This window comes from Peromyscus leucopus, chromosome 8b (genome assembly GCF_004664715.2).
Source record: "Peromyscus leucopus breed LL Stock chromosome 8b, UCI_PerLeu_2.1, whole genome shotgun sequence".
In the NCBI taxonomy this organism is placed as follows: Eukaryota; Metazoa; Chordata; class Mammalia; order Rodentia; family Cricetidae; genus Peromyscus; species Peromyscus leucopus.
In genome coordinates this window covers 91,238,827-91,257,298 of record NC_051086.1, presented here as the reverse complement: position 1 = coordinate 91,257,298, position 18,472 = coordinate 91,238,827, and the positions used below count along the sequence as shown (strand labels likewise).

Sequence of the window (18,472 nt, the reverse complement as noted above, 5' to 3'; positions counted from 1 at the left end):
ATGTTAGGCCTAGGGCTACTCCTCCTGATTAGGACCGGCAGCGCTGCCTTATCAGGGGTGTGCAGCCTGGTGGTGCCCCTCCCCAGCCACCCTCCTCCCCACTGAGGCATGGGAGCCGCCGCGGTCACTTTTCATCTCCTGTTCAGTGTCCTCCAACTCCCCCACCCCAAACGTGTTTGCGCTCTCCTTGTGTGGGAGCACACCCGCCGCTGCCTCCCACTCACTCGGCTCGGGAAGGGAAGAAGGCTTGAAGGCGGGGACTCTGGAGAGCAGGGCACGCGGCAGGGGGCTAAGAGGCGGGCTGCAGAGGTGAGGGCAGCACCCCAGCTCCACACGGCGCAACGCGCCAGGCTCACAAGGGGGTGGCCCTGGGGGGTGAGAACCGATCTCGGTCGGAGGCGGGTCGTGGGGCGGAGCTGGGGGCGGGTCGCCAGGACGGCCAGCCGGGGGCTGGGGCCCCAACAGCTCAGCCGGAGCGCTGTGCACCCAGCCGGTCCGCCTGTCAGGCCGTCGCCTTCAGTCGCCTGGCTTTCCGCTCTGCGGCGCCCGGCCCTTCCCCATGCTAGCACCTCGAACTACGGACACCGGGGTCCCCATGTCCCAAACCGAGGCTGACTTGGCTCTGCGGCCACCGCCGTCTCTCACCTCCTCCGGGCCGATCCGCTTGGGGCCACCTCCTCGCCGAGTGCGCCGCTTCTCTGGGAAGGCTGAACCCCGGCCTCGCTCTTCGCGACCGAGCCGCCGCAGCTCAGTCGATTTGGGACTGCTGAGCTCCTGGTCTCAACCAGCCTCACTCCTTCCGGAACCCCTGGATCCTCCGGACTCTGCTGGACCCACGAGGAGCCCACCTCCTAGCTCCAAAGAAACCCCCCAGGACACATGGACCGGGGCAGCCCCGGTGAAGGCTGCAGACTCGGCAAGTCCTGAGCTTACGGGACCTTCAGGAGGTCCCGGGTCCCGGGAGCCACCGAGGCTTCTTGATGCTGCAGCCCGGGAGCGGCGGCGGGAGCAGGAAGAGAAAGAGGACACAGAGACCCAGGCTGTGGCAACGTCTCCAGACGGCCGATACCTCAAGTTTGACATTGAAATTGGAAGAGGTTCCTTCAAGACCGTGTATCGAGGGCTAGACACCGACACCACGGTCGAGGTGGCCTGGTGTGAGCTGCAGGTGTGGCTGGGCGCCCCCTCTGTAGTACCTCGGGATGGGGCCCTTTAGAGGTTGGGAAAACGGGAGGACACATCAGGGAAGGATCTTTTTTTTTTTTTTTTCTTGTCAAGATATCCAGGAACCCTTGCTCCCCTTGCTGGTATGATCTCACTGACTCTGGGTGGGTTCAGGAGAAACTGAGGCAGGTGGTATATGCTGCCTGCCTCCCGATGAGCCAATGCGCATAGGCAGCTTCACTTTCAAGCCTCCATACGAATCTGAGGCTTGGGAAACTGAGTGGGTAGAGGGCAGCCCCTCCAGTCTCCTGCCCTGGGCACCGCTGCCTCTTACTTTTCCTCTAAGACCTGAGACTTTCTGCTGTGACCCTTGTCCTCTTGCTCGTCCTCCTTCCTCTTTCCAAACTTGGAGACTGGGATGTGGGAGGCTGGGAGCTGAGGCCAAGGTCCTCTCCACCTCCAAAAAGATTTAGGGTAGTTGTGACAGGAAGGGGGCTCCCTGAGCCCCTTCTTAAGCAGTCAGCCTTGCAGACTTCTCAACAGTTTCAAGGAGCAGGGACAGTTAGCTCGAGTTCAAGCTGGAATCCAGGCCAGCTTCTCACCCCTCTACATACCTGGGGTCTCCCTTTCCATTGCCAAAGGAGCTGAGCTCTTGCAAGTTTTGGACATTCTTCCTCTGGTTGCTTGCTCCACTCTAAGTATGAATGGCCCTGGAAATTGAAGATTCAGATTAGGGGACAAAACCAGGAGGAAGGGTCCCTCCACTTTGGCCCTGGCACAGGGCTCTCCCCTAGTGCCTGCTAGTGCCGCGCCCCAGGCTCTAAGCCAGGCCAGGAGAATCAGCCAGACTCAGGGGAGGGGGAGGGAGAGAGGAAAAGGAGGCGTGAGGCAGCCCCAGCCATGGGGGGCGGTCTCCTGGCCCTGATCCTGGATCTTCTCTTTCATGGTACCCTCCTCTACCTCTGTCTCGAGGCTGCAGCTCCTAGTTTTTAGGGCCAACCTCTTGCCGGCCCCAATTCCCGGCCCGTGGTCTGCCTGCTGCCTGCCGACTGCCAGCCCCGGGGCACAGCCCGCCCCCACCCAACTTCCACGGTCGGCTCTGGAGGCCACAAAGGCGCTATTGAGCGCCCGGCTCCCAGACCTGGCGGCATAAAGACGCATGTGTCCAGCGGGGGGTCCAGAGTGCTGCCCCAGGCCCAGGATGGGTGTGTTCTTAGAGCAATAAGAAGTTGGGGGTCTGCTGCCCTTCTGGCTAGCGATCTCACCAACCATACCCCGGCCATATGCTCCTGCCCTCATCTCCCCCCCCCCCGCCGCCGCCCCAGCTCTACCCAAATGTCCCCTGCTCTTCTTCCTGGGGGTCTGGGTCTGATGTGACCCCCATGGTCCCATCCCACAGACTCGGAAACTGTCTCGAGCTGAACGGCAGCGATTCTCCGAGGAGGTTGAGATGCTCAAGGGGCTGCAGCACCCCAACATCGTCCGCTTCTATGACTCGTGGAAGTCGGTGCTGAGGGGCCAGGTTTGCATCGTGCTGGTCACTGAACTCATGACCTCGGGCACGCTCAAGACGTGAGCTCCGGCCTGGGTGGGAGGGGGAGGATGGGACGTCACTGTCACTCTGAGGCCCCGGGAACTTCTCTCAATCACTCCAAACTTCTACAGCTAAAACCAGGCTATCTCCCACCTACCCGACCTGTGTGAATGACAATAGCCAAAACTTCCTGTGTTTTTGTTGTGGCCCCACACTCTCAACAGTGGGGTCTCTTAAGTCTGTTTAGCATCTTCCCACTGGGTTTCCACTGCTCATCTTTGCCCCAACCTTGCTGCTACACCACCCCCCCATCCCCACAACAGCAGCCTTCCTAAAGGGCCTTTCCCAATCTGCCCACCCCTCAAGTTATCCCATCTTCCTGCAACCTAGAGGAAATCAGACCCTTTGACTCCCTCCCTAAACCTCTTCAAGTTTCCCACTGCCCCGGGGTAAAGTCCCTAAAACACACTCTCCTCTCTAGCTTATGTTACAGACAAATCCAATCTCCGTCACTCCTCCCACCCTCCTCTGTCACTCCCGGGGCCCTTCAGCCTGGAAAATCTCCTCCCGTCCCGTCGTCACCCTTGAACTTATACTCCCCCTTCAAGACAAACGTTATTTCCTCAGCGAGGTCCTCCCCCACGCCTGGGACAGCCAGTCATTCCTCCCTGGGCCCCCACAGCACCCTCTTTGGCGGCGGCCCTATCTACAGAGTTTACGGACGGAATCATTTTGTAACCTATTTACTGTCCTCATTGACTCCGTTTCTGTTTGGCCCAGACAGAACTAAGTTAAAAGAAGGCTGGCAGGGGACGCAGAGGTGGTGGTAAAGGTGGGATGAGGGGGAATTTCCCAGTCCAGGAATAGATATCCCCACGGCGACCATGGTTATGCGCCCTCTCCCAGGTACCTGAGGCGCTTCCGCGAAATGAAGCCCCGAGTCCTTCAGCGCTGGAGCCGCCAAATCTTGCGGGGACTTCATTTCCTACATTCCCGAGTGCCCCCCATCCTGCACCGAGATCTCAAGTGTGACAACGTCTTCATTACCGGCCCTTCAGGCTCTGTCAAAATCGGAGATCTCGGACTGGCCACACTCAAGCGTGCCTCCTTTGCCAAGAGCGTCATCGGTGCGTCTGTCCAGCAGGGTCCTTGCCATTGCTAGCTCCCTGCGTCTGAAAAGAGCGCGGGACCCCCCTCGGCTCCAACAGGGCTTTGGAGAGCTACCGAGCTAGGGCGACCCCATTCTTCCTGCCCCCAGCACACACTTTGGGCAAGAGTGGGTCACCAGAACTCCTGGGGTTGCCCTTGAACTACTTAGCCCATGATACCCGAGTGGAGGGAGGAGACCAAGAGGAAGAAGCCTGATCTTTTCTGTGGGTCCAATAGGGACCCCGGAATTCATGGCCCCTGAGATGTATGAGGAAAAGTACGATGAGGCGGTGGACGTGTACGCCTTTGGCATGTGCATGCTGGAGATGGCTACATCTGAGTATCCCTACTCCGAGTGTCAGAACGCGGCACAAATCTACCGCAAGGTCACTTCGGTGAGAAGGGTGGGGTTCGGGGAAGAAGGGACCCCCAGAGGCCCTCCCACTCTCCTGCCCTCTAACTAGCCTGCGTATAGCCCTTGCCCTTTATCTTAATAAAAACAGGCCAGACAGAAAGATGCCCCAGTGAAGCGCAAATATATTGTATGCACATAACCTTCACACAAGCTAGTAAAAATGTGTGTTATCCTAAGAGTTTACAGACAACTTCACATCTAGTCTCAGTAGATCTTTCTAGGAGCCCCACCAGGTGAGCCAGGCAAATGTTCTGCTCTGCGCTTTACAAACGAGACAACAACCCGCTGGGCAGTCTTGGGCAAGGCCACACCAACAATGTACGGAGGGAATGGGATTTGAAATCGAGTCTCTCAGTACCAGCACCCTCCCCGCTCCCCCCACCCGAGCCTTGGAGACTGCCTGCATTGCAGACTTACTGAGATTTGGCAACCGAGGCCTCATGCAACTCTTCTCCCAGGGCACAAAGCCCAACAGCTTCTACAAGGTGAAGATGCCAGAGGTGAAGGAGATAATTGAAGGCTGCATCCGCACGGATAAGAACGAGAGGTGGGGTCCCGGGGCAGAGAGGGCACGGAGATGGAGACGAAGCTCGGGTGGCAGCGGGCTCCTCGGCTCACTTCCCCACGGTCCCCAGGTTCACCATTCAGGATCTCTGGCCCACGCGTTCTTCCGCGAGGAACGAGGTGTGCACGTGGAGCTGGCCGAAGAGGATGACGGCGAGAAGCCGGGCCTCAAGCTCTGGCTGCGCATGGAGGACGCGCGGCGCGGGGGGCGCCCACGGGACAACCAGGCCATCGAGTTCTTGTTCCAGCTCGGCCGGGACGCTGCTGAGGAGGTGGCTCAGGAGATGGTGAGGAGATGATAGATCCTGCTTTCTTTGAGCTAGTGAAGGGTTCAGTCAACCTGCCATCAGTCAATCCGAGGGCCAGGGCGGGGCACTAGGAGAGGAGGTCCCCACCCAGAGCCACATCTCCTTCAGGGGGTCTTCCTGCGTCTCTCTCACCCTAATTCACCTGCACACACTAGGGTTCTTTCCCAGAACAAACCCTGGATCCTCTAATCTCGCTTCTTTACTTGCAGATTTATTTATCACAGAATGCCCTTCTTGGCAATTTATTATTTATTTCCCCTCTCCACCTTCTTCGTCTCTTCCCCCTCTATGCTTAGCACCATCAATTTCAGGAAGGTCACTCCTGTGGAGTTAAAAGTTGAATGCTTCTTTCCAAATCAGTGTGGCCTCTTCACAGCCTCAAACTATCGTGGGCTTTGTTTCGTACCTGAATGCATTTCTCTCTCTTCTGCTAGACTAGGAACCATCCGTGACCAGACAATACTTTATTGATCTTTTTCCCAATCCTTTACTGTTGGGCAGGTGGGAGGTATTCCTTAACATCACACGTGGCTTAAAGAAACCATTTTCACGTGAGCCTGTTTGGAAGGCAATTTTATCCCAACTTATCGATGAAGGAATGCAAGCTCAGAGAGATTGACTGTCTTGTCCGGAGTCCCAAGTAAACAAATGACAAGCAGGATTTAATCTCAAGCCATTCAGATTTGGTCAGGTGGCCCGCCACATTTCTCCTCACCCAGCAAAGCTCACAGCTAAACTGAATGAAAAGGCGAGAGAGGGTGATGAGCAGACACTGGTGAAGGAGAAAGCGGGTGTGGGGATAGACATGCCAGGGTAGAACTTTGAAAGCTTGTTGAGGGAGCCTGGATAGGCGAAGGGCTGGCATCATGGGATTCTCAGTAGAGAAAAGGCAGTTGCCAGGTCAAGGGTCATCTGGTGACAGGGTCAGGAGCCCGAGACCGCCCTGATTTAGTGGGGCACCTCATTAACCCCAGCGCTCAGAAGGCAGAGGTGGGTGACTCTTGGTGAGTCCAGCCTGGTTTACATTGTGAGCTCCAGGCCAGCCAGGGATACACAGTGAAACCCTATCTATGATAATAATAATTAATAATTGATAATAATAATAACTTGTGACAGAAATGCAATTGCCAAAACACCATGCAGCTTGGCTCTAGATTAAGTCTTTCTAAAAAGTTACATCTTGCCAGGCAGTGGTAGCGCACGCCTTTAATCCTAGCACTCGGGAGGCAGAGGCAGGCGGATCTCTGTGAGTTCGAGGCCAGCCTGGTCTCCAAAGCGAGTTCCAGGACAGTCACCAAAACTACACAGAGAAACCCTGTCTCGAAAAAACAAACAAACAAAAAAAAGTTACATCTTGTTAATTTTGTGTGCGACTGCAGGTATGGGGTATGTATGTGGGTGCACACGGGCCACAGCATGCAAGTAGAGATCAGTAGAGGTCAGAGTTCTCTCCTTCTATCATGTGGGCACTGAGATCAAACTCACTTAGGCTGTCAGGCTTGGCAGTGGGCACCTTTATACACAGGGCCATCTTGCCTGTCTTTTTTTTTTTTTTTTTTTTTTTTTTTTTTGGTTTTTCCAGACAAAGTTTCTCCATGTAGTTTTGGTGCCTGTCCTGGATCTCACTCAGTAGACCAGGCTAGCCTCAAATTCACAGAGATCTACCTGGCTCTGCCTCCCCGGTGCTGGGATTAAAGACGTGTGCCCAGCTTTGCCTGTCCTCAAGATCAAGTCTTGATCTATTACCTGCAAGGGATTTGTGTGTGTGTGTGTGTGTGTGTGTGTGTGTGTGTGTGTGTGTGTGTGTGTACTTTTCTGTGTGGGTATGTGCATGTATGTGTGTGCATGCTTTGACACAGGTGCTGGTGGTTGGAATTCAGGTCTTCATGGTTGCACTACCATGTCCAAAACAACAGCAAAATTTGTTTCACAATGTTATTGAGAAGGCTTAATAATGATGAGTTTCCAGGTAACAGACATGGTGATTAGTCAATAAATAGCTCCTTCCTCATTCCTAGAAGCCTTAATAAGGTGTTCTAATAGATTCCCCCTCCCTCCTCTCTCTCTGAATGTACAGATGTGGATGTGCATATGTGTGAGGGCAATTTAAAGGTGTCTTGATTGGATCCACCCTCTATCTTTGTCTGTCTGTCTCTCTGCATGTACATACACGTGGAAGTCAGAAGTTAACTTTGGGTGTCATGTCTCAGGAACCAGCAACCTTGTTTTTTGAGACAGGGTCTCTTACTGGGACCTGGGGCCTGCTAGTCAGGCTAGACTGGGTGCCCAGCAAGCTCCAGGGCTCTGCTTCCCCAGCACCGGGATAACAAGCATGCATGCCTGACTCTATGTGAGCACTGGGGGTCAGACTTAAGGAGCAGGCGTTTTACTAACTTAGGTAGCTCCCCAGTCCCTGCTGGGTCTTTGGGGGAATCGGAAACTGTCTTCCTTCCCATCCTGACTCCAGGTAGCCTTGGGCTTAGTCTGTGAAGCCGACTACCAGCCAGTGGCCCGTGCAGTTCGGGAAAGGGTCGCTGCCATCCAGCGGAAGCGGGAGAAGCTTCGAAAAGCTAGGGAGTTGAAGGTTCTCCCACCGGAGTCAGGACCTCCTCCAGCAACTGCGTCCATAGCTCCTGGTCCCCCCAGTGCCTTTCCCTCAGAGCCCGAGGAGCCAGAGGCTGACCAGCACCAATCCTTCCTCTTCCGCCATGCAAGCTACTCATCTACCACCTGTAAGTCACCCCGACTTAGAGGTCTAGGTCCCAGAAGCCCGGAAATGCTGCCACTTACCAAACTTCCAACTCTAGCTGTAAACCTTCCTTGGGGACAAACACTCCCACAATTCCCTCCTGGCTCCAGGCCCCTCTTTGCACAGACAGGTCCCTCCTCTACCATGACAGTCCTTTATTGTCATTATTATTATTTTTGATCCACTCCCTCCCCTACCAGCTGATTGCGAGACTGATGGCTACCTCAGCTCCTCCGGCTTCCTGGATGCCTCAGACCCTGCCCTTCAACCCCCCGGGGGGGTGCCATCCAGCCCCGCTGAGTCCCATCTCTGCTTGCCCTCGGTGAGAGGGGGTCCCTCGGGAACCTTCCAGTCATTCAAAGCCCATGGCCTATCCCTTTCTCTTGAATCCCAACCCCCTAACCTGTTCCCTCGTTCCTGAAACACACCATTCTTGTCCTTGTCTTCTCCAATTCTGTTTCCCTAGTGTTCTCCCCACATCCCTGACCCCATTTCCCGGGTCACCACAATTATCATCAACAGTTATCATCTCCTGATCTCATGAATCGTGTCCTCTTTCAGGGTTTCGCCTTGTCCATTCCACGTTCTGGTCCCGGGAGTGACTTTTCTCCTGGGGACAGGTATGTTCTGGTTTAAGTTGGGGTGCCAGGATGAGACACGGGACGTTCTGGGTTCCCACTGTCCATTTAAACGCTTCTATCTTCTTTCCCCTGTCTAGCTGTGCCTCAGATGCAGCGTCGGGCCTCAGTGACATGGGAGAGGGGGGACAAATGAGAAAACTCCAGTGAAGAATCTTCGTCGGAGACCCCGATCCCGGCTCCGGGTCACTAGTGTAAGGAGAACATAGGAGCTGGGGAATAACCTACCGGACCAGTAGGGAACCGCCATGGAGATGGGGGAGGTGGGCCAGAAAAGCGGAGTTGCAGTGTATGGTTGGTACCCATGAGGCATCTAGTCTCATTTCGATGCCAGACTCTGGGGGCAGAATCTGTTCTCGGGGTCCATTCTGGTCAATGTGCTTTAGCTGGCACAGGGTGGAAACGCATGATTAAGGCAGAAGCATTGATCTCTCCCCTCCTGCTGACTTTGAATCTGAAGGTCTCAGACCAGAATGACAGAGTGGTGGAATGCCAGCTACAGACCCACAACAGCAAGATGGTGACCTTCCGATTTGATCTGGACGGAGACAGCCCAGAAGAGATCGCAGCTGCCATGGTAAGAGGGAGAGAGGCAGGACAGATGTGGACCTAAGCATTTCCCTCCTGGTATCCACTGGTGCTGACACACCCCGGCCCCACAGCAAGGGTTTATGAAAACCACTGGTTGGCAGAGCGACACCAAAGATGCTTCAGCCTTGGTGCGTGTGTGGGGGAGGCATTTCTGTTTATCTAGTCAGGTTTTACACTTTGAGATCAGTGGGGACTGGGTAGACAGGAGTGGGGTGTGTGTGTGTGTGTGTGTGTGTGTGTGTGTGTGTGTGTTGTGTGTGTGTGTGTGTTGTGTGTATGTGTGTGTGTGTGTGTGTGTGTGTACCGTTGTTCCTGCTAGAGGTACCACACTGTGGCTGGAAGTAAAGGGTGGACTGGAGCAGCACAGGAAGGAGTGGGATTTACCCCCCGGCCCTGGCAACGGAGTGGGAATGGCAGGGAAGGGCGGAAAGGGCATGCCCAGCTGGAGGCACAGCAGGAGCAGCCAACAGCACTAGTGCTGAGTGTTGGGAGGACTTAAGGAGGAAACTGTCTCAGGAGAAAAGGGATCCCACAGGAAAATCCTGGAAAGTGGAATTCGGCACAGATCGTAAGTGCACACGAAAGGCCAGCTCTGGCAGTACATGTAATCTGAGCAGTTGGGAAGGGGAGACAGGAAGGTCAGGGGTTCAGGGTCGTCCTTGGCTGCACAGCAGTTCAAGGACAACCCAGGTTACATGAGACCTTATAAAGCAAACAAAGTTCAAGAACGGCTTTTTGTTTGTTGTTTGAGGATTTATTTATTTATGTATATGAGTGCTCTATTTGCATGTATGTCTGCATGACAGAAGAGGGCATCAGATCTCATTACAGATGGTTGTGAGCTACCATGTGGTTGCTGGGAATTGAACTCAGGACCTCTAGAAGAATAGCCAGTGCTCTTAACCTCTGAGCTATCTCTCCAGCCCTGAGAATGGGTTTTAAGTAGACCATTCTGCTGTGGGATGTGGGAGGGTTTTTAGAGTAAGGATCTGGTAGTGGGAGGGGTGGACACAAGAAGCCTGACAGGAATGAAGGGGAGACGGAATATAGAGGAGAAGAAAGGGTGGATTTAAGGGTTGCTTCAGGAAAACTGCTGCGTAATCCAGTAAGTTCTTGACGCGGCACAGTGTGGGTAGTGGATGCCCAATAAATATTTGCTGAGTTGATATGCTGGGGCGTTAGGGAGAAGGGACGTCAAGGGCAACCCGTATCAGAGGAACAAAGAGGAGCAGATTACTGAATGAGAGAAGTTGGGAATGAAAGCAGGGTTTCTTAAGGGTCATGATGAGCTTGAGCAACAGCTGAATCCAGGTCCTCCATGGCAGCTGGATATGGCCAGGCAGAGCTGGAAAGAGATGGGTTTAGGAGTCCTCAGCCCAGAGCTGATGGGTGAAAATAGACCTGCCTGCCAAGGTGAGAGAAGCTTCGAGACTGTGTGTTTTGAAAACGTCCTGTTCTAGAATGAGAAGTGGGGAGACAAGTTACTGACGGGCAGCAAGTTGGGGCCAAAGAAGTAGAAAGACATTAGTGAAAACGAGTTTCAAGCAGGTGGCGTGGGGGGACGGGGACTCCTAAGGAAGACTGCACTGCTTTTGTTAGAAGTCTCAGTGGGAGACAGTTTCAGCAGAGTGGGGTTGAGATTGTGGAGAAAACATCTGATTTGGGGAATTCTTCACAAAGCACCCCCTCCTGGATGCCATTCACCTAGTCTCCAGATCAAAGAAAAGTATCACCTGACACCTAAGGCTTGTCATCTTCTGCCAAGCCACGTGACCCTTCTCCAGGTCTACCAAGCGTGACCCAGAGTCTTTATCAAGCCACACAGGTTTCTGAACAGTTCCTGGAAGACGCTGGGTGCCTTCCTGCCTCTGCCTCTATCTACTCAGGGGTCTGTAGGTGTGAAAACCTTTCCCCATGGTTTCTATGCTCACTCAGAACCCACACAATCCAAGTGACCCACGCCTGGATCCAGGCTCCATTTTCTTTTCTCTCCTCACTCGTTAACTCCTCTGCAGCAGAGTTTGAGACTTGGACCTAATCGTTCTGGTTTTCATCATCATCGTCGTCGGCTCTTTGTGATTCTAAAATCAGGAAGCATGGCCTTTATAACCATTGTCCATCCAACTGCATCAGGGTCCTGTCTTCAGAATGGGTTGTGTCTTTCATGCCTCAAGGCTGTCCTCTTGGCCTCAGCAGTTATCCTTTCTCTTCTGATGGGCAGGGTGCAAACAGAATGACCAGTCCAGCAGTGGTTCTCAACCTTCCTAATGCTGCAGCGACCCTTTAACACAGTTCCTCGGGTTGTGGTGACCCCCAACCGTAAAATTATTTCGTCCCACTTCATAACTGTAATTTTGCTACTGTTATGAAACCTAATGTAAAAAATATCTGATGTGTGACCCCGGAGGGGTCGAGACCCACAGGTTGAGAACTGCCTCGTCACTAGGCTTTTATGTAGCCCGAGTTCAGTTTCATGTGTTGAAACTTGGTGAACTTGGCCAGGTTTCTCTTCTAATCCCTCCTCTTCCCTTCCTTCTTTTCTTGTGGTGCTGGAGATCAAATCCAGGGGCTTGGGGCAAGTGTTGTATCACTACCCTAGCTTCTGTGGCAGGGTTCTCCAGCTCTGAGCCTCAGCTCTTCACCCATTACTATTTGTTTGTCAAAGATGTGATCTAATATGGTGAGGCATGGAGGTGCCCATCGATCCTCAGTGAAGGGTTGCTTTTCTTACCTCACATTTGTAAGGTTCAGCATCAAATACTTCCTGTGTGACACCATCCTAGGTTCTCCCATCCCAGAGGTGTATGACCTGTTCCTTCATTGGAATAGCATTGGGGGGGATGATCAATTGCAGATTTTTTTTTATTACATTTACTTATTTGTATGTGGAGGTTAGAAGACAACCCATGAGAGTCATTTTTCTGCTTTCACTGTATGATCATGTGACTGCGCTCATATAGTCAAACCTGATGACGAGCATCTTTATCCATCTCAATATCCTAATTAGATTATTAGCACTTTTAAAATTTTGGTGGTGGTGGTAGTTTTGGTAATTTTGACACAGGGTCACACTGTGTAGTTCTGGCTGTCCTGGAATTCACTTTGTAGACCAGGCTGGCTTCAAACTCACAGAGATCAGCTTGACTCTGCCTCCTGAGTACTAGGATTAAAGGCGTGAGTCACCATGCCTGATTAAATTGTGTTTTAAAAAAGAAAAAAATCCAAACACATTGTAAGTGGAGCATAGTGGCATATTCTTGTAATGCCAGCCCTCAGGAAGCTGAGGGGGGAGGACTGCCACAAGTTTGAAGCCTCTCTGGACAACATAGTAAGACGCCCCATCTCCAAACAACAACAAAATGCCAAACCAACTAACCAAATACAAGACAAAACAACAACATAAAATTTACCGCTATAACCACTTGAAGCATGTGTTCAATAGTACAGTATCTACATTGTTGTGAACCAGATCTCCAGACCTTGCAAAGTCTGAAATGCTTGCTAAAGAAGATCCTCCTGTGGGCGTGGTGGCGCACGCCTTTGATCCCAGCACTCAGGAGGCAGAGGCAACAGGATCTCTGTGAGTTCCATGCCAGCCCGGTCTACCGAGCAAGTTCCAAGACAGCCAGAGCTGTTACACAGAGAAACCTTGTCTTTAAAAAAAAAAAAAAATTCCTAAGATCCTCCCACCTCCAGAAAATTTTTTTTTTTTTTACCCATACTCACTATTAGCAAGGCCCTGAAGTGCTCTTCCCATCCCAGGACAGCTTGCAGTGCTGTGTACTGACGTGAGGTGGAAGACTAAGATGTTGTTTCATGCTTCCCGTATTCAACAGTATCCCCACAATGCATGGTAGACAGCAGGTACTCAATGTTTGTGGAGTGGGAAGTGACATTTACCGTTCACGCCCTGTTCTGCTTAACTTTGCCAAGTGTGACTGGGACCCCGTGTTTTTATCTGAGTGCAGAAGTATGTAACTGTGAAAAGAGCTCAGGCTCTGGCTTTCAGTGGACCTGGGTCAAAGTGTGGCTTTGGCCAACTGAACTTTTGAAAAGTTTACAGGGTTTCTCTGTGTAGCTTTGCGCCTTTCCTGGAACTCACTTGGTAGCCCAGGCTGGCCTCAGATCCGCCTGGCTCTGCCTCCCGAGTGCTGGGATCAAAGGCGTGCGCCACCACCGCCCGGCTTGAAAAGTATTTAAAAAAAATATTTATGTGCATTGGTGTTTTGCCTGCATGTATGTCTGTGTGAGGGTGTCGGATCCTCTGTAACTGGAGTTACAGGTGCTAGGAATTGAATCCAGGTCCTCTGGAAGAGCAGCTAGTGCTCTTAACCACTGAGCCATCGCTCCAGGCCCAGGCCAGATGAACTTAACCTGTGCATTAGCTAGCTTCAGAGCAAAGGGAGGATATTAATGGACCAGAGCAGGTTGTCGGTGCTAAATGTGCCGATACGTGAAAGCTTGGTGCATACAGCACACACATCCTAGGCATGTTAGCTCCTAGCTACATTTCTCCTTGCCCACAAGTGTCTGGCACACAGCACATCCTTAGCAAATGATGCAGTGGTGCCAACAGCTGGGCTGAAACATCATGAGCAGGGCAGTAACCGTGAGACAACAGCCTCCTCCCATCCCATAATCCCCGCCAGGTGTACAATGAGTTCATTCTGCCCTCGGAGCGAGATGGATTCCTGAGCAGGATCCGGGAGATTATCCAGCGAGTGGAGAGCCTGCTGAAGAGAGATTCTGGTCCCCCAGAGGCTGCTGAAGACGCCCTGAGCCCTCAGGTCAGGCCTCGAGACACCCCCAGCAGGAACAGACTGCCCTGAGCAGAGTGTGGATGAACGTCTCTTGATCTTGAGAACCTTACAGCTGACTCTCAACTCTATTTCCGAGTATGATGAAAGCTACAACAGACTCCTGTTCTAGAAAACAGTGAATGAATACTTTTAGCTTGCTATTTTGAAATAAGTGCAGACCCGCAGAGAGAAATTGCAAGAACTGTAGAGCACTTTTCTAGATGCCCTTTGCCCAGATTTGCTGGTGGTTAATCCCCTTTGACTAGCTTTCCCAGTCTTCCTCTATATTATTTGTTATGTTCCTTTGAACTGCTTGAGACTAGGTTGGCAGGACTCAAACCTCTTTACCTCCAAATATTTCAGCAAGTACATTTTTGAATCCCAAGAAGCTCATGTCTGGATTCCTAGAAGCTCATGGGTCCTAGCTTAAGAATCCCAGCCTGCAACTTTTCCATTGGAGACTTGGCTTTCCCCACTAAAGGCCCCTTTTCTCCCCCAGGAAGAGCCAGCAGTAGTGCCTGCCCTTCCAGGCCCATCCAATGGTAGGTTCTGCATTCTGTTCCTGTTCATCCCAACCCCTGGACGGACCTTGTGGAGGGCACAGGGCATGGGGGTCTGGAATTTCAACCCTCCCTCCTCAGCAGAGCCCCAGAGAAGCATCTCCCCGGAACAGAGGAGCTGGGCAGCCTTCTCCACCTCTCCATCTTCTCCTGGAACCCCCCTGTCCCCTGGAACCCCATTTTCCCCTGGGACCCCTCCTGTCTTCCCATGCCCCGTCTTTCCTATCAGTTCACCCTTCTGTCATCCCTGCCCATTCTCCCAGGCCTCTTCACACCCCTGTCCACAGTCCCCAGCTCCCCTCTCCCATCCTTCTCCAGTGCTTCTCAGTTTCCACTCTCATCCTCTCACCTTCCTACGAGTTCTCTCCCCGCCAGCTCTCCTCACCCACTCTCTCCTAGTTGTTCCCAAGTCACTCTTAGCCCCTCTCCTTTTCCTGTCTGCCCCTCTCCTCCTCCCCTCCCCTCCACTACAGCAGCTCCTCTCCTCTCTCTGGCTAGCGCCTTCTCTCTGGCTGTGATGACTGTGGCCCAGTCTCTGCTGTCCCCCTCCCCTGGGCTGCTTTCCCAGTCTCCTCCGGGTCCTCCGCCTAGCCTGCCCCTTCCCCTTGCTTCTTGTGGCCAGGAGAGCCTTTCACCCCAAACAGCTGAGGCAGAGAGTGAGGTAAGTCGGGCATGAAGAAGGATGGGGGAGGGCTCCCCATTCTGGATCCTTTCCTTCCTCATGGTATCACACTTCCTAGGCTTCCCAAAATTCTGCCCCGCCGCTCCTGGGTGAAGCTAGACTGGCACCCATCTCTGAAGGTGAGGCCTCGAATCCCTGACCTTCCCCTGCCTGTTACCCCCAACACATTTCTTTATGTTCTAGATCTCTTTCCTCCTCCTCCTCCTCCTCCTTCTCCTCCTCCTCCTCACTTCCCTCCTTATCTCCCTGCAGAGGGAAAGCCCCAGCTTGTCGGGCGTTTCCAAGTGACTTCGTCCAAGGAGCCAGCAGAGGCACCCCCTCAACCAGCACCACCTCTCTCCAGTTCCCTAAAACTTCCAACCCCTCCGCTGACCTCAGAGAGCTCAGACACAGAGGACAGTGCTGCCGGAGGACCAGAGACCAGGGAGGCTCTGGCAGAGAGTGACCGCGCAGCCGAGGGCCTAGGGGTTGCGGTCGAAGAGGAAGGGAATGATGGGGTCCGAACTGGGGGAAGCTCCCCACTCCTGAGTCATCCCAGCCCGGTGTGGATGAACTACTCCTACAGCAGCCTGTGTCTGAGCAGTGAGGAGTCCGAGAGCAGTGGGGAGGACGAGGAGTTCTGGGCTGAGCTGCAGAACCTTCGGCAGAAGTGAGTCTGGGGAAGCCCGCAGAGCTGGAGGTAAACCTGGAGCACAAGTGTGTGACCAGCCTTTCCCCGCCCTCCGTGCACCTTCAGGCACTTATCGGAAGTGGAGGCACTACAGACCCTACAGAAAAAAGAAATCGAGGACTTGTACAGCCGGCTTGGGAAGCGGCCCCCACCCGGGATCGTCGTCCCGGCCGCAATGCTCTCCTGCCGCCGGCGCCGCCTCTCCAAGGGCAGCTTCCCCACTTCCCGCCGCAACAGCCTGCAGCGCTCTGAGCTCCCCGGCCCTGGTGAGATGGCAGCCACCCAGCCCTCACCTCTCCCTTGAGACTCCTCCCCCTACTGACGCCGTCTTTCAGGCCCCCGGTGGTCTACCCTTGGTTCTGGGGGACCAGCCCCGCCCCTGGCTGCCCCTTCCTTCACTTAGCGCTCTCCCTCCCTCATCCTGCTCCCAGGCATCATGCGAAGGAACTCTCTGAGTGGCAGCAGCACTGGCTCCCAGGAGCAGCGGGCAAGCAAGGGGGTGACATTCGCCGGGGATGTTGGCAGGATGGTGAGGGCGGGCCCACGGGAGGGAGAGCCCAGGGAATGGTGACTGGTAGCAGCTTTGTCTCTTTCCCCTTTGGGCATTTCTTCAGCACTTTTCTTTTCCCCTCCAGTGAATTCAGAACAGAAGTCCTATGTCTCCCCAACACCAGGCCCACCATGGCACTTGGGCTCTCAGAATCTGATGCTTTTGTGACCAACTGAACTCAGCACAGAACACCCCAGCACTGAGAGGGTATAGAAGGCCTGTGGGCACGGAGAGTGCGGTTGTGTTATCCTGAAGAAGCAAACACGTGGGGACTCTTTGCTGTGTGGAAATGTCATTTCTGTAGCCTACCCCACCTTCATCTTTCACTCCTCCCCAGGCAAGGGCCGACCACTAAGCAATCCCACTCAAGTCCAGATGCTTCTAGAAGGCCAGCTTCCAGCTGGGAGTGTAGGAGGTGTGCTCACACCACCAACCAAAGTTAACAGCAACCAATAAAAATACTGGAAAGGATTGTGGGTCTGTATCTGCCATGCCTGAGGAACCGGGGGCAAAGACTTGTGGGGTGAAGCAGATGTGGATACAGAAGCCACTCTCCTCTCACGACGGGAGGCAGGATAGAAGCGGCCCAGTTTCTGGCTTTTTGCCACCAGGTCATGAGGAAACTACATGACCAGTGATGCACCTGGCCAAGCTATGATCCCCTCCAGACCCCACCCTAGGCCTGTATAGGCAGGTACCAGTGAATGTTAAAAGAATGAAGGTACTTGTGTCTTATCCTTCATCTGCCCATCCAGGGACGGGGAAAGGCTGTGTGACATTAGAGTCTGTTCTTGAAGGCAGAGAATGAAAGAGTGACCTTCCTTCCCCTAAGACCTGGTTCAGTCTCAAACAGTCCAGTAATCTCTCCCTCAAATCAGGTGGAAAGATCTCACGGAAAAAGTAATTCTAGTTAAACATTTACAGCTCCCTGGGGCAATGCCACCACTGCAGCTAATGCCAGGGAGCTTTCCAGTGTGAAGTGCCATGTGTCTCTCGGGCCCCCACACACTAGCTTGGCTTCAGGAGAGATGACTCATTTTATTACTCTTAATTTGACCCTATCTTTCCCACTTTAGGTTCCAACTCTGCAGATACGCCACACCCTCCCCCTTAACAGTTGGGCCCCTGGGAGGTGAAGGGGTAAACCACAAAGTTTGGGGAAAGGCAAGGTCGCATACCTCTCAAACAAGGAAATAAGAAGGCTGAGTAACTGTACAAACTGCCTGTAAAATGCGTAAGCCCCTTTGGCAGTGGCCAAATGCACAGTCTTTGGCTTCTTGGGCTCAACCATCGTCCGAAGTTAGTACACCAGCGATGTTGTGAGCTCACCCAGGCGTCATATAACATGTACAGGGGCTCCAGCAGTTTGAAGATGGTCCGTACAGTTAGGGTCCTGCCGCTCTTTCCCTCTCAAGAGCTCGGGCTCGGGCTGCTTTGGCTTCATCTTCCAGCTCATCAAGGAAACGTTCCTGAGCCACTGAATAGAAGGTGTAACCATCTGGCGGGGTGGGTTCAGGAAACCACAAAGCATATGGACATTCCTTCCTTCTACCACCCTTGTTATTACCCAAATTAATGATTTTGGAGTGCCACCCATTTCTGCCCCTTTTGAACCTTTAACTCCGTGGTTATATTACTAAACCACTAAGAGCAGCGTACATATAGTAAGATTAGGTATTAACCCCATTTTGGCCCACACATTAAAGGCTACACGTTTCGTTCCCTTTTCCTTAACCCGATAAATGGTATAGCAGGACGGATACAAATAGCTAATACCACGGCCCCGATGCCCAGGCCGGTCACGATGTTCCGGGTCCGCCGCTGTGGCAGTGTTTTCTGCCACTGGGAAAGCTGCACCTGCCGCATAAACTGCAGTTGCGCGGGGGTCAATTTGTCCCGCGATGGGTCGATGCGCTGAGCGAACGGGGCATTTCCATCCTTAGCATTCAGAGGGTCGCCAGCTCCGGAGGCCGCCATGTTGCTGCTCCGCCCTAAGCCGCCCAGCCCGGAACTCGCCGGGAATAGTAGTCTGTCCGCCGCAAGGGACTCTGGGAGTTGTAGTCCCGTGGAGTTTCCTGGGTAGAGACAGGGTCTCTCCG

At 53.3% G+C, this 18,472-nt stretch overlaps 2 protein-coding genes across 2 annotated transcripts; one reads left to right on the top strand and one right to left on the bottom strand.

Moving 5' to 3' along the window:
- The first annotated feature begins 559 nt into the window (after positions 1-559).
- On the top strand, positions 560-16,550 carry Wnk4 (WNK lysine deficient protein kinase 4). The gene is given in 22 exon segments (XM_028856847.2): positions 560-1,168; positions 2,564-2,736; positions 3,605-3,825; positions 4,085-4,242; positions 4,721-4,809; positions 4,898-4,911; positions 4,914-5,113; positions 7,602-7,866; positions 8,084-8,205; positions 8,445-8,503; positions 8,602-8,660; positions 8,663-8,715; positions 8,982-9,098; positions 13,762-13,899; positions 14,411-14,453; positions 14,553-14,756; positions 14,759-15,132; positions 15,212-15,272; positions 15,406-15,802; positions 15,890-16,089; positions 16,255-16,352; positions 16,459-16,550. Coding segments are annotated over 22 exon segments (3,657 nt in total). The 3' UTR covers positions 16,462-16,550.
- An 841-nt stretch (positions 16,551-17,391) lies between these two features.
- Positions 17,392-18,403, bottom strand: LOC114682814 (cytochrome c oxidase assembly factor 3 homolog, mitochondrial). Its single transcript, XM_028856848.2, has 2 exons — positions 18,137-18,403; positions 17,392-17,871 (listed from the first exon to the last, which is right to left on the bottom strand). The coding sequence occupies exons 1-2, from the start codon at positions 18,348-18,350 to the stop codon at positions 17,759-17,761; spliced, it is 327 nt and encodes a 108-aa protein (XP_028712681.1). The 5' UTR covers positions 18,351-18,403; the 3' UTR covers positions 17,392-17,758.
- Between the last annotated feature and the right edge of the window lie 69 nt (positions 18,404-18,472).

Bases quoted from the DNA above. Each gene is read 5' to 3' on its own strand.
- LOC114682814 (XM_028856848.2), bottom strand. From the start codon at position 18,350: ATGGCGGCCTCCGGAGCTGGCGACCCTCTGAATGCTAAGGATGGAAAT. The intron at 17,872-18,136 runs GTATCCGTCCTG...CCACCCCGCCAG, and splicing joins GGCCGTGGTATTAGCTATTT to ATGGTTACACCTTCTATTCA.